Consider the following 16,033-nt stretch of genomic DNA (forward strand, 5'->3'; position numbering starts at 1 on the left):
TTACCCGGATGATAACGCTATTGGTCAGTTCTGGGCAGGCATCACTGGCTTGGTGTTTCTCCTCCCATTGCCCACCTGTACTTACAATGGTCTGTTTGTCCAGCCTTGGTGGTTCTCCCGCATTCTTAGCGTGTGATCACCAAGGAGCAATTTTCCTAAAAGGCCTCCATTGTCCTCGGCTTTTTAGAATTCTTTCTGTGTTTCGTTCCCCAGGAAAGACTATTTCAAAATAGCATCTGCTCATCTCATTCCTTACATCCTTTTTCTGAGAAATTCTTTCTGATGAGTTACAGTTAAGAATACCTACTTTCTCTCTGTGCAAAAACAGCACTTCTGGATTCTTAATATGTGAGAATTGAAAAGTTCCTCACATAAATCAAATCCCAAATTTATAAACAGGTGAAACTTTGGCAGGGCTTATGAAGGTGAATTCTCTGAGTTATAGTCAGTGAAGACTGCCACTTTGTCCAGTTTGTTACTTCTGCCTTTTCTTTTTTCTTTAACGAAAGCGCGCAAGGAGCCTGAGGTGTATGAAGCTGAGATTTGATGAAAATTGCATGATTGATTTCAATGTGCATGTATACACTTTCTTTTCATTCTTTGCAGTTTAACAGCAATGCTCAGGATGTCAGCTGCTTCCAGCACCTGGTTCAGGCGAACGTGAGAAACAAGAAGGTGTTGAAAGACGCCGTGAACAACATCACCGCCAAAGGGATAACGGATTATAAGAAGGGCTTCAGCTTTGCATTTGAGCAGCTGCTTAACGTAAGTACCAATAAGAAGCCATTTTATTTTGTCTGTTTTCAGACGTTCTGATAAAAGTCACCGATCATCATTAAATTCACAGACAGATTATGTCCAAAGGTAAGAGCCATGGTTGAAGGTGACAGATTGTTAGTCAATACTTGGGTTCCCAGCTCTTCATTAGAAGCTATTACTGTCAGTGTCTATATGGGCTTGTTGATGTGCTGAAGTAATGCGAAGGCAGATCTTGTCGCCAACATAGGGGAATGTCTTCGTTAATGTTTGTACCAAAGATGGGCTTTATTGTCCTTGGAAAACAAGAGTGTGGGCCTTCGGTAGGCTACAGTGCTACATAGGGATTATTGATATTAAAAAAATATTTGCTCATTTGAAGGCCAACGCTGATGATCTCAATTACAGGAGGTTCTCAAGGACTTCTGAAGATTGCCTACTTGAATTGCATCCAATTCCGCAGTGACTGTAACATGAGGGAAGCCAGGCCTTCTTGTTTGGGTTTCTGTCCTGCCTGGTACCCCACTACTGTTTAGCCCCAAAGAAAATCACACATAGGTCTCTAAAGTTATAAAGCTGATTGGCCCATTAGCTCTAGCCTCTCACTGGCTAACTCTCACATCTTGATTAACCCATTTTTCTAATCTTTGTTAGCCATGTGGCTCAGTACCTTTTTTCAGTGGGTCAGATCACATCCTGCTGCTTTGGTCATCTGCGCAGGAGTGGGAGGAATCAACTTCCTCCTTCCCAGAATTCTATTGTTTTCATTACATCATTTCTACTTCCTGTCTAGTTTTTCCCACCTAACCTCCTGCCCGGCCAATCAGCGTTTATTTAAGACATGATTGACAGAATACAGACAATTCTCCCGCACCACTTCCCCCTCTTTTTTTAAAAAAACAAAAACGGAAAATATCCATAGTCCATTTTTTGGGAATGTGGGCGTAGTATTTTAGGCTTCTTCCAGCTGGTTGACGGCGCTGATAATCTTATGGGGACCTAAAGAAAATTTAGAATTATGATCAAGTCCTGACTGAAGTATCCTGTGAGTCTTGATCATCTCAGGCAGCAGTCTTGAACTTGTTCTGGATGAAGAACTCAGACATCTGGGCCATCTATTCCTGCCGAAAATTTCTCAGGTAGTCGCCCTTGATCAAATTGGATTTTTCTTAACTCTGAATAAATCCACAGCCTCTCATTTTCTTTGGAAACAAAAACAAAATCTCTTTTCCAAAGTAACATACCTTTTGACTTCAATTGTGAAGTCAAGGTATTTTTAAAATACCTATTTTGGCTTAATTCTGTTGTATTTATAAGCAAGTATCTTTTATCAGCTGTTGTTTCTTCCTCGGCATTTAAACAATTTAAAGAGAGCATAATAACATACAGTATCAAGATTCCCTGTGTATTTTTCATCTTTACGTGGCCTTATTTTAACCTCTATTTTTTTTTATTTTTACTTTTAACTTTTGGTTTTTTGAGACAGGTTCTCTATATATCTTTGTCCTGGAATTTCCTCTGTAAATCAGGCTATCTTTGAACTCACAGAGATCTGTCTGTCTCTGCCTCCCAGGCTATTTTCTTTCTTTCTTTCTTTCTTTCTTTCTTTCTTTCTTTCTTTCTTTCTTTCTTTTTCTTTTTTTGAGAACTTTAATCTTTAGCCTGTATATATTTTTAACATACTGTAAACCATTTAGAGGTTTTATCACTCTTTGAATCTCTCTTTACTGTATATCTCTCTTTTTGTGACCACATGGGTCTTTAATTTGCTAAGGAATATGGAGAAGTTTCTTTGCCAGGAAGAAAGCTGCAATAGTGTGTTCATAAACGACAGTCAAAAGCTCCTATGGCGTTTTCTTATCAGGAAGCAAGCTGCAACAATGTGTCTATAGCTCAGTAGTCCAACCGCCTGCTTGAAAGAGTCAGAGTTTTCCCTGGCAGGAAGGCCCAAAAACAGCCTAGATTTTTTCCTGGTACTGCTGAAAACCCAAATGTTTTCCTCTAGTCTTTTGTTTAAGCTTTTTAGGCTTTATGTGGATGTAGTTATCCATGTGAGTGCCATTCTGTAACAAGGGACGTTCAAAGACATTGCTAGAAGAACATGGTGTATATTTTTTCTCACTGACTTTATAATGATTTCATATCGAAAGGATAGTACTTTGAGTGAGTGACTGATTTAAATGGAATCCGGGACTAGAATTAACTTATTGCTCTGCTTTAGGAGGCCTTTAGAAATTTTTAAATTATGTGCTAGGTTCCCATTATACTTCTCTTAAATTATGTGGAAGGCTCACATTATACTTCTTTTAGTTAGCAGCAAGCTAGAAGGTTGACATTTTCAAAGAAGCTGAGCATTCAGAAGGTAGTGCGATCCATTTTTCTCGTCATTTAGGCAAACACATTCCATAATAGTAGAAAAGCTCAGAGTCTAATGTGATGCCTCCGAGAAGTCCAGCTTGCTAAATTAAAGTGTTCATTTTAATGGCCCTCTGAAGCTAATTCATTATTCTATGCTCAGTTCTTCGAAAGACCTTAAAGGTTAAGAGGATTTATTGCCGGAATCGAGTCTTGCAGGATTAGAATCTGTGTGACAAGTCAGGAGAGGACAGGGAGGGACGGATGCTCAGGGAGGAGGTGGCAGCATTTATGGAGGAGCCCTGGGGAGCACCAGATGAGAGACTCCTCACCAGCCTGTCATCCCAACATATAAGCCGACAGAAATAGGGCAACCAAGGAGGGGAGAACAGCAAGGCTATTTGGAAACAGACTGGAAAAGGTTAATGTAAAAAGCGTGAATCAGGTCACATGGATGTTTTTTGTTTGCTTCTGGTATAAAATGATAAAGGTTTGTGGAAAAAAACCCTTTATTCTTGCAAACCCCAAACACTTCTCAGCGCCCGGAGAAGTATTGTGTACCAGGTGCTGTCTAAATATCACATTGTCTTACTTTTGCGGGACTTGTATTCCTTTAGGAAAAACTAACACCTAACAAATAAATGCTGGTTGCATACAAATGAAAGTCAAGTAATATGGAGAAAATATAACCTGGCGTGCATTATAGTTTAAAACACAGGGGTATGGGGAGGTGTCTCTGACAGTGACATTTGGTGGCAGGTTTGGCTGTCTTAAGTACTGAGAGCTAACGCTGGCCTGATCCACAGCCTGATTTTGGAACACACTACTGAGCGGACGTTTTGTCTGTAGCGTGTAATATGAGCAAGCTTCTTTTCATATTGGTTTTCTTTTTCCTAATTTTCATTATGGATAATTTGCATATCTATGTATTTTTAACAGTATAATGTTTCCAGAGCTAATTGCAACAAGATCATCATGTTATTCACAGATGGAGGAGAAGAGAGAGCCCAGGAGATATTTGCCAAATACAATAAAGACAAAAAAGTGAGTGTTGTCTGCTAGTGTTTTAATTTTAACATGTAGATGATTTTCATACAGATAGCCCATAATGGTGGTGAAGCAAATTTTTTTTTCTCCAAAATCTTAGTTGTAGTTATAACATTAACACATTGATGGTGAAATGAAGCGTTTTTCGGGTAACCAAGCACCAAGCCACAAATGCATTAGCCAAATAGTGTAGATTTATAGGTCCCATTGGATCCTCATATCACACAAAAAAGAAATAAGAAAAGTGTGGGGAAACAAAACAGTTTCAGCCTTTCTTGGATGAAGCTTTATGTCTCCTAATCATTAGAATTGGATGAAGACTCAATATTCTAAAAACACCAAGACATTTCTGCTGTGTTATTTTAGAGAGATGTGAAAACTATTCACAACAACAGTCGGACACAGCCTGTTTGAGGAGTTCACGGGGAGGCTGAAGATGAACTCCTTGGTTGGCAGAATAGTTTAAAGAATGCTATCCCCAAAGCCACAGGCAATACGAAGATTGGCGTTTTACGATTGTAATATTCCATTTCCGTGTTTGTGGTCCTACAGGAGACACGCAGTGTGGTTATGAGGTTATACTGTGCAGAGAGTATTATTATATTACTAAAACCATTAATACTAGAACTGTTTCATCTTACTGAGAGTTTACATGCACTTTCTTACTGACACCCCATATTTATAATAGACACCAATTCTCAATCTATTTTCCTAAAATGCTAAAGGACCACCTTAAAAGTCATAGGGAAAGATCTAATGTCTTTCTTGTGCTTAACAAATTATACATTGATCCTAATGAAGACTACATCTCTCTTTGGCCTCCATATAGCTGCGGCTACAGGTGTGATTTACTGGCTTTTGATTTCTCTTTGAATGGACAGTTTCACTCTTTGGGAAGATTTGGCCCATAGTATCTCCAGTGGAATGTTTTATAGCTATTTAATGCATGGATTGGATTTTTTGCATCTATTAGAGAGAACTACAAGCTTGTAGAAAGAGAATCAGTGTCCTCCAGGTAGGAGTTTTTGAGAGGACCGACAATCCCAGAGGTCAACCGTAAATACATATGAGCAAGATTAAATTGTTTTCCCTGGTTGTATTTATAAACATCGATGTGTGTGTGTGCATGTTTGTGTGTGTGTGTGTGTGTGTGTGTGTGTGTGTGAAAATTATAACTAAAGAATAAGAAAACATGAACTTTAGAAGAAATGGGAACAACCCAAGAAGAATGGAAGGGAGGAGGTGTGATGAGGAAATCCATGAAACAAAATTTAAAGAAGCCCTTTCTTTGTTGGTTGCAGTTTCTATTCAAAGCGTAGGCTATACTGACAAGTCACCCTCTCGCAAATAGATAAGGTAACCATGCCACATACATTCTAGGAAGTGCTTGTTTGCCTCAACCAAAGGGAAGTCTGCAGTATATAACATTGGTTAACTTTGACATCATGCTTAGTGAACTAAGCTCTTCACAGACACACATGCAAATAAGTAAATATTATATGTTTGCACATACATGAGAAATCTGCAGTAGTCACGTTCACACAACCACGAAGTTGCCAGGGACTGGAGAAAGGGGTGGATTCCCATCTCACTTTCAGTCTGTGGGCACCCAGTTCAAGTTTTGCAAGCTGACTCCATGAAGGTGCATTGTAGCACCATAACTGTAAAAAATATTTTATTTTTGAATTAGATATGTTTTAATTATTCCTTTGAGTTTTGGAGATTATAATGTAATGCATCCTTTTTACCCTTCTGTTTCCTAAGGGAGTCTTGTGAAAGAGGGGCTGGAAAGATGGTAAAAGCCAGAAGCTCAGGGAACTTGCTTAGTAACGGCAGATGCTCCACTTGTAATGTTTCCACACGGCCACTCAAACATGAGCTGGAAATATGTCTGCTTAAAAGGGAGCTGAGGGTGTGTCTCGTGCATGCGCTTTTACCACAATAATACAAAATTAAATGTATAAAGGCTACAAGGTCTTAAAGCTTTGTAATCTTTAAAAAAGAACCCCAAGAACTACCACTTTAATTGTACTTTTCCACTGAGCCTCTTGTGGCATTAATATGGCCGGTGAATGCTTCATTTAAATTCCTTTCCCATCGTGATGAGTCAGAAGTCATTCACGGCAGCCCAGGTAGGTGTGATGGGATTGTCTGGACCGCTGACGGATGTCTCTCTGGGTGCACAGCCCAGCTGAATGAAGCTAAAGGCTTCGAGAATTAGAACAAAATGTTTGGGTTCTTTTTAAGGCATGTCGTACTCTTGGGAATCAGTCTACCTGATTAGAGATAGGCAGAGATTTCAAACCAAATCCACGTTAATCTCCAGGAGCAGCTGTTCCTAATTAAAACACATTTACTTTCTAATCTTTACCTGCAGAAGTGACATTCCTTTGGGCTCACCCATGTGTGTGGGACCTCCTTAAAAATGGTGCCAGAACTAGAATGAGCTCCACCGACGAGAACAAACAAATGAGCCGGGAGAGGAAAGCCAGGCGCACAGTTGAGAGATAATTCCCAGGACTAGGAAAACCAAAAGTATTTGCTTTTCTCTGGGATGGCAGCGATGGTTTGATTGGCAATGCACGCTTCAGACTGCCTCTCCAGGTGGGAAAGAATTCTCCCATGGTTCACTGAATTTTCAGAATTAAATTTTATGAAGAAGGCAATCAAAATTCATATGGCAAATGTTTTTGAAGTATCTAAAAATATTAAAACATGCACGTGAAATCATTTTTAAAGTAAGGAATGTTCAACTAATGTCAGAATATCCATTGTTGCAATTTTTCAGCAGTTTACTTTTAGATGTGAGGAGAATTCTTTCTACTTCGCCGTTGCGTCTAAGCAGAAAGACGCTTTCTGCTGTCTGTAAAAGTCTACACCAAGTCCCAAGTGTCTCAATATGCATTGGAGTTTTAGAGCTTAAAAAAAAAACTTTTTTAACTGACATAAAAAATGCACAGGAAATAATTCACTTCATTCCAGACTTTCTTCATGCCTTCCTTCTCCATCAGGCAAAATTATAGCCTCTGTAAGGAATTGTTCTGACGTAAGTAATTAAGGCTGTTTAGCTTATAAAATATTGAATGTCATTTATCAGTTACATTGCTTTTAAAATCTTTTATCTTGGATATTTTTGCACTTTCAACCAGTTCTAAGAGTTAGCTTTGGAATAAAAACCATATACCTTTGTTTATAGATCGCAGCATGGTTTATGCCAGAGTCAGGTTACAGTTGAAACGATGACATACTGGCCTGCCCTATGAGAAATTATCAATTTCAATGGGATGTTATGTGCAGGGTGTGTGTGTGTGTGTGTGTGTGTGTGTGTGTGTTTGGGTATGTGTGTATATTTTTGTGTCTGAAATCACTTGTTTCTTATTTATTTTTCTTAAAATAAAATTAGTATTGGCTGCTTATTCTCCTAACCTAATAAAATACCAGGCTACATTTTGTTCAGATTTTAGGAATATCACTTTGGTAAGTTTTACATTTTAATTTAGTGTATAAATAAATCTTATACCAAATGAAATTCTCACCTAGGTACCAAGTATATAATATAACACATAACATTTAGATATATAAAGTGTACTTGAACTATGTTTTAAGCTTAATTATATCCTGTCATCCTGGAATCTTTCACAGTTAAAACGTTGCTATGAGTGGTATTGGTCTTGCTGTTTCCACGGCTGCCAACTGCTTTGACGAAAGCTCTGCTTCATATATTGTCCTCAGAGGAGCCCCTGCCAGCTTCTCTCAAATGGTCTGGTCACCTCAGTGTCCTTTGCTGTGTGTTAAAGGCACCTTCTTCCTGTTTGGCTTCCATGACTCCCGATGACCACTTGCATTATACCCTGACATGTTGACTGAACATTTATTTATCCTAGAAGCTGTGGAAAGTAAGGTGATATAAATTCCTAAGTCTACTAAGGATTTCATAGCCAATCACAGAGTGTTTGACTCATAGTAGTTTCTCAGTTTTTAAGAGTATGGCGTGTATATGCATACTGAATATACTTCCAGAGTAAGGTATTATCACAGATAGCAGTTCAGTAGACTTGTAACTCATTAAATGGTTGCCATTCAAACAATGTTTCCCCTTAATCGGAGCTTTTAGTAAAAATGCTGTTTGCACTCCTTCATGTCTCCTCTTCTGGAGGCAGGGAAGGCCATGTCGTTTGTGCTGATGGTGTGTTTTTACTCTCATCTGTCCAATACAGAGGTTCCTTTAACAGCGCATCATCACCATGGCTAAAGTACTTTTTATTATTCAGGAAGAATTTATTATATCCAAGACCAAGAAGGTCTGAGTCACTCTCTTGCCTTCTGAAGTCAGCTAGTGATAGTCTTAATAGGACAACAGATGTTTTGGAAATCCATTGTTTCTGTAGCTTAGTCCTACATTGTAAAGTACAGTAAGTGTTTGCAGAGAAAGGAGAGTTGTGGGGAATTCAATCACACTGTGAACCCCAGTACTGTATTTGCATTAATTAAGTAGAACCAGCTTTGGGTCAAAAGGTGGAGTCAGCAACTGCTGGACAAAAAGTAATCAGAGAGTAGTCAGTGGGAGCCTGGAAGATGGATAGAGAGGTGAACAGGAAGTAGTAGGGAGGGAGTTTGAGTGCGGGAGTCACTTTTGGACTGGTGGAGTGGAAAGACGCTCTCTTTCTGAGACGCCTCGACCTCTCTGAGCCTAGCAAGTTTTCACCCCAGCCTCTGATTCTGAGTCTTATAGATAAATAGGATGATAGAACTTTAGTTAAAGACTACATTTGGGGGCAGAGGTAGGAGGTGGATCCGGCCATGCCTGAGAAGCCAGCCAGTAACTGCAGAGCCACGATTACTCCAGCAAAAGAGGGACTGAGAAGTCTTCCTTGTACTCCAATAATACTAGGTGAATCATCACATCAGGCAGCAGGGCTCCAGTCTAATCCCAACACATGGGCCTATGCTGCGCATGTGTCTGCAGGGGACATGAGAGAAACATTAGCCTGTTTAAGATAGTGGCTGTCAACCCTCTCTGACAACTGCATGCTGTTTTCCTGTCGAAACACTTGTTATGCTATTTACTTGATCATATTCAAAAGGCATTAATCAAACATTTCTGTGAGACCTTTGGAACCGAAATGGGTTTAACTTAGGCAGACATGTTCCCTATACATGTCGTTGGCTGCGGAGCATTGGAGTTTGCAGCCATGTAGAATAAAGTGTCCAAATGTGCTCATCTAGAAAGATGCTCCTTTTAGCCCCGTTGAGTTCTTGATGTAGGAAAGGCGTGCGACCTGCTTTGGAGAGTGAATTGTGGAAGTTAGACTCTCTGCAGCCTTCTAGACAATAGTGTACTCATCGCCGTCTTTATCCCTACAGCTGAGGCTTCCACAGCTCATGAGTGAGTTCACAAAGACTTCACGCGTAGTACTTTATTTCCAATTGGAGTACTCACGTAATGACAGCATCTTCACCATCGTATCCATTGCCACACTGTTGAGATAGGACAGCCAAAATAAGAGACATTAAACAGTTCCTTGAAAATCAGAAAAGTGGAAGAGTCAAGAACTGAAATTATCTGTCGTCTAAATTTGACAGCCTCGTATAGAATCTTCCTGGCTGGCCATCCATCAGTGCCTCTCCTCTGGCCAGCCAGGATAGTCATTCGCCCACACGAGAGCCTTCCTCTGCTCATACAAGCTGACAGTATCATCAGCAGGGATGCTCCTTGCCTCTGTAGGCGGGCTGCAGTCAACATGGATCATCGAATCTGTGCAGGCCACATAGATCCTTGTGTTTTAGAAAATAAATCTATGTGACCATGAATTTGGACTTTATTTATTGCCTAATATTATAGAAGTAGAAATGCGGGCTCTTCAAGGGCTCTGTGTTTAAACATGTTTGTGGATTGTGGAAAGCACTCTAGCAAAGTTTCCTAAAGGTTCTCAGTCCAGTCCAGTATTTTGATAGGCTAGATACCAAAAGTTTGAGTTCCCAGAGTGGATTAATAAAATCCATCTCAGATACCGTCTTTTCTCACATGTTTCAATAGCTAAAGTTTTTATTTTAGTTTTACGGGCTTCCCTTCTTCATAGATTCATCTACATTATTCTTTGGAGACTTGCCTATTGTAAATTAAACTTGAACTCCGGGTAACTGATAATTGTTGAGGTGACAGTTTCCAGTAACTGGATTCTGCTGGGAAGAAAAATTCTTACAGCCTTAAACAGCTAATCCTGTGGGTTTGGAAAGCTCTTAATTGAAGAAAAGTATTTCAGATTTCAACAAACAAGACAGAAGATTTCACAAAATGGTTTAGCAGAAGTGAGAATTGTAGGATAAAATTATAAATCAAGAGTATATGCATTATTATATATTCATCTATTTTTTCACGGTACTCATGATTGAACCCAATGTCTCATGCAGCCAGGCAAACGCTGTGCCGTTGGGTCATCGTTATATTTTAAAATGCAAAATTGGTGTTTTCTTGATGCCAATAGTTTAGGTTTGTAATTAATTTGGAGCTATTGGAATTATAATATTCTGTTCAGATAGAAATCAATTTTTAAAATTGTATTTTTTTTACTTTATATATACATGTGTGATGGGCGGATGTGTGAGTCACGTCATTGGCCATACGTGTGGAGGGCAGAGGACATGTTTGTGGCGTCGTTTCTCTTCTGCCTTCCCATGAAGGAACTTCTCTGCAGTTCCGTTCCTCAGCATGGTTGCTTCAGATTGCAAGCCACTCCGCTTCCTAACCTATCCTACCTGCCCAAAGAAACAGATCCCTAAACAACTGAGGGTAAAATATGCAAATTTACAAACAATAAAGCCCCATTTGAATTTGTTTAATTTTAGTATAAATGCTCCTACCATTGATACTACTCTGCTTATCATGTATGGTTGAGTCAAGAATGAGGCAAATAAATTAAATATTATGTTTACTTGACATTTTTATTCAACTGGAGAAAATATGTCTGTGCAATGCAAAATAAAAACGACATAAATTTGCCATGATAAAAACAACCTAAATTACAAAGTACGCAGTGCATACCAGGGTCCCTTGGCTCCATTCTTCCCACGTTATCCTCGACTGACTTCTATGAAACCTGACAGCAGAGCTGGTCTCCCGTCCCTCTGGAGAGCCGAGAACGCGCACTTGACCCTCCATTCTTTTCCTGATTTAACCGCCATCAGACACACACACAGCACTGCAATAGAGGTCAACTTGTACAAACTTGGAACTGTGGAAACTGGACTTTATCCTACGCTATTTTCTCACATTATTTTTGGACTCCGATTTTTGACCAATCTTTGTGAAGTCATTTATGATTGTGTATGTTTCAAATGTATTCTGATGGGGAAGATTTCCGTAACACTGGTTGAGGAAAAAATTAACTGATTTGTCTAAGCATGATTCACTTTGAAAATTGACACTGTGCATCTGTTGATGCATGAGTCGACCATATGATTAGAAATAGTCTCCTGGCCTGAGTCAAAGAATTCACCTTCCTCAACAGTGGAGATAACACAATATGGATACAGTATAGTGTGAAGAATTTGCCTGAATATTCAGATGAAGCATTGAGCTCCTCAGACTACATCTTCAAAAATTTGAGTTTTTTTATGTATCTGTAAGTATACATATGTATCTGTACATATACATATGGATCTGTATGTATGCATAGTTTTATGAAATACACACTAACAGGTATTTCCACTTATTATTATTATCATAATTTTTATTTCCAGTTATTATTATTATTATCATCATTATTATTTCAGAGCAATTTGCTCTGAATTTCACATTGTACAACTTTCAGGTAATCATTCCATTTCTCAAAAATCTTAAATTTAAAGATGTGATAAGACTAAAAACATTCAGCCCAGTCACACTATGCTGATCAAACAGGATATACAGAGGAATATATATATATAAACAATCAATGAATTGAAGATGTCATGAACTTGAAGGAGAGCATAGGGGGCATGTGAGGTAGTTTGGAAGGTGGAAAAGGAAGGGCAAAGTGTAATTCTTATAATCACAAAAATATGTGGAGTTTGGCCGGCTCTGCATTTCGGAGTTAGTTCCTAGAAGCTCCACTGGGTGGCAGCAATACAGTATAGAAAGGGGAGCGTGAAGCCAGGAAGTCCAACAGAAGCCAGAGCACACAGCTCACCATTGTCACCCTGGTGCGCTACAACCTGTGGATACTAACGTCCACAAAATCAGAATTCTCCATACGTAATTAAGTAGAAACATAGTAAAGAAAAACAAATGCAGCAATGATATTTTATTCAAACAGTCTCTTATGAAAAATAGTTTTACCTTGAAATGTAATAATTTTATATCCATTTTCATCGTAATGTGCGGAATGTGTACAATGCTAAGTTTTGAGCATGAAGTTCTTCTCCAGTATACAATTTCAGACATTATAAAATGACTTTTGATATGCATTTGGTAAACATATTGTGTGCTATCTCCATAAAACTAAGTACAAAATAAGCATTTTGGCTATGATAGATTTTATAAATACTGTGATAAGTCAGAATTGTATATTCTTATAAATTGTGCAAAGTTGGAATTTTTAATTCTCAACATTAATAACTGCTGGAAGGAAATATTCTGGACAAAATAGCGCTGTCATGCATGTCTGCAGCAAGGCAAAAATAGTGCAGAAACTTAACATTTATAATAGGCAAATGGCCCAACTATTAATGTAACTTCGAAATAAATATGCAAGCACCAGGTAAAAATGAAGAATGGAGAGGGAAAGAGAAGCTTAGACCGTTTTAGAATGATGGACTGTGACAGAACACGCCCCTTTCCTTCAATCTGAGCTGTGGGCACCACCTCAGCAGCCTGGAAAGTCAGGTGAAGTCGCCCTGGCCAAACAAATAAGGCACGAAGTCATTCTGCTGTTTTCCTTTTTCTAAGTGAAATGTTTATTTGCACTGGTTGAAGAATAACATCAGTCGAAATAATCACACAGCGTGGGTCTAAGTATGGTCTCCATGTTACTAGAAATATAATTCACTCGGCCCAATTCCTCCACTTCTTCACTCTGAGCGGGATCCTATGGAAAGTATTTTGCCTTAATAGTGTTGTGGTAACAGGAGGAACTGGATACAGCTGCGCATTAGTTGAATCTGTGAGTTATGCCTTCTTGCAGGATGACCGGCATGGCCATGTGCAGATTCCTCAGGGCACCCCAGCTAAACCACATTACTACTCGGGGTGGTCAACCTTATAAAAATATTTCTGTTAGGGTTAGCTCAGCTCTGTGAGTGGTAACATGTGGAACTAGAAGACAGACTCCCAACTGACCCAGCTGAAATGAAGCACTGGTTCTCGCGAAGGGAGTGAGATCAGGCAGGAGCAAAAGGGTATAAGCCTCTGCTAGGTTTCATCCTTGTTCGTATAGTTTGTACGTGACTAAAATTCAGACATGAGTCAGGTATCAATAGAAGACTTTGAAATCAAGGCAGGACCAAGGCAAGTATGAGGCTAGACAGAGTTACGTAGCATGAGCCTTTCTCCAAATGCACACAGCAAATGGATGTGTCCACACATGACCTCATATACTATGTTATCTGAGGCAAACCTGGGTGACTTAAAGTGGCCTAGATCAAACCTCGCCAGGGATCTAGCACCATCCCAAGCATGCATTTGACAGCATGGACTGTTACAGTATTTTTAGCCTAGACCAACAGAAGAAAGAAATGTGAATTTTATTTATTCATTTATTTATTTATTTTTGAGATTTGTGTTCAAGAATCGGGTGCCAAACAGAACAAAGAAACTATTATAGGAGCTGGGGAGATGGCTCAGGTTTGAAAAGTCTCAAGCTCAAATATGGGGATCTGAATTCAGATCCCTACTACCTACTTAAAAAGCATGGCACGGCAGGAACACGTGTGTAATCCCAGAACTGGGGAGGCCTGAATGAAAGGAGTTCTTGGGGACTTGATGTACAAGTCAGTCTAGCCAAACAGCGGGCTTCAGGTTCAGGGAGACCCCTGTTCCCAAAACTAAGGTGGAGAACTGGAGGAGATGCTTGATGCCAATCTCTGGCCGCAACACGCATGCTCACACAGATGCGTGGGACACTGTGCCCCCAGGCACCCACAATGGCCCCTTCGATTGAATTAATGAAAGAACAAGTGAACAAACAGACAAACGAAAAACAGCAAGCAGTTTAGATATTTAGCAAAGCCAGCCACGTTTTCCAGTGAATGAGTGCTACTAAGCCACAATCTTAAATATTGCCACAGTCTGAAAGTAGAAAAGCCAGCGCTAAAGGTCATTGTCTCCAGTCACAACAGATGCCATGAGCTCTTGTATCTATTTGCATTGCCAGTTGCCTAGGCGATAGGGAAGTGGCTTTGCTATGGTTGGATAGGTATGTGAGATCTTTATTCAGTCAGCAAGGGGGAACTGAGTTGCTCCTGCAGGAAGCACTTATAAAGGAGACCACAGTCACTGTCCAGGCACTGAGCTAGGAGATTTGGTGCAAGACGCCAGGCACCGAGCTTGGAGATTTGGTGGAGGATGCCATGGTGTTGATCCCATTGCTCAAGTTCTCTACAGGCCTTACGTTAGACTGGCTTTATTAACTTCCCTGCCTGAATGTGCTTTTATTAGTTTCTGCTTCAGGAATTTTGTTTTGCTGTTCAGTTGAATTTTACTCGGCCGATTTTTCAATTTCCTTAGGTCCGTGTGTTTACGTTTTCTGTTGGGCAACATAACTATGACAGAGGACCTATTCAGTGGATGGCTTGTGAGAATAAAGGTAATAGATCGCATGTTTTATTAGAATATAAAATACTTTGATAATTATTGTTAGGTCTTCACTTGCATGGAATGCACTGTATGGAATAAGAATTAGATTCTGAACTTGCTTTCTAGAAAAAAGAAAACATACACCAAACTCTGAGATTAGCACTGCATTAGAACATATACAAACATATGATCTTAATATTGTGAACAGATGAAAGCATGCAAGATACTTAATGATGTACAGCAGATTTGTGCATATTTCTTCTCCAAATGACTGGATTACTGTTTTTGAAAACAGTCTCATACTTTGCCTCAATATTCAAATTTCATGCAGTGAACTATTTTTTTGTACTCAGAAATAAAAGTCTTTTGAAGAATAAACTGTTATATTATAGTAGGAAAGAGAACCTGAACACATCCCAAAACTTACGTTAAGGAAAGCATGTGCATATGATAATTATGTGTCTCTCTGTACCTTTAATAGTTTATCTAGTGAAAAGGAGTTTGATAGCTCCAGTTTTTTTACTGGTTTGTAGAAGTTAAAGTTATTTTATACTACCTAAGAAATACAGTAAAATTAATCATAAATTCTCCAAAGTTGTTGACAATAATCACTAATCAATATTTTTCTGAATTTAACAGCTGTATTTATTTTTTAATGCAAATCTTTATATTATTTATTTACTTACTCGAGTTAGAAGGAAAATAACCTTTTCCTCCTATGAAAAACATAAAGCTATATTTATTGATATTTATTATAAGTGTGATATTTACAAATTATAATTTGTATATGAATTTTAGGTTATTATTATGAAATTCCCTCCATTGGTGCAATAAGAATCAACACTCAGGTATGGTTATCTAAAAATACTTCTATTCTTTTTTTCAAAGTTTAAGATTACTTTCCTGGAAAAAAAAAAGATTGTCCTGGTTTTATTAGTTCAGTCTGATGAGAATAATTAAAAGTAGAAAAAAGATTTACATAATTTATATTTTCACTCAGTACTGGCTAATGTGGTAGTTATTGATTTTATATCCTTAAATATCTAAAACCTAGGTAAACACATATTATACATATTATATATATATAATTGTGGTTTGTTATTC

At 38.8% G+C, this 16,033-nt stretch overlaps 1 protein-coding gene across 2 annotated transcripts in view; it reads left to right on the forward strand.

The window, feature by feature from the left end:
* Cacna2d1 (calcium voltage-gated channel auxiliary subunit alpha2delta 1) overlaps positions 1-16,033 on the forward strand; it is a 428,064-nt gene that overhangs the window by 350,332 nt on the left and 61,699 nt on the right. For both annotated transcript variants that reach the window (XM_038315276.1, XM_038315275.1), the window contains exons 11-14: positions 607-765; positions 4,051-4,155; positions 14,861-14,939; positions 15,728-15,777. In XM_038315276.1, the coding sequence (XP_038171204.1) occupies positions 607-765; positions 4,051-4,155; positions 14,861-14,939; positions 15,728-15,777 (393 nt within the window). The remainder of the gene's footprint in view (positions 1-606; positions 766-4,050; positions 4,156-14,860; positions 14,940-15,727; positions 15,778-16,033) is intronic.

This window comes from Arvicola amphibius, chromosome 18 (genome assembly GCF_903992535.2).
Source record: "Arvicola amphibius chromosome 18, mArvAmp1.2, whole genome shotgun sequence".
NCBI classification, from domain to species: domain Eukaryota; kingdom Metazoa; phylum Chordata; class Mammalia; order Rodentia; family Cricetidae; genus Arvicola; species Arvicola amphibius.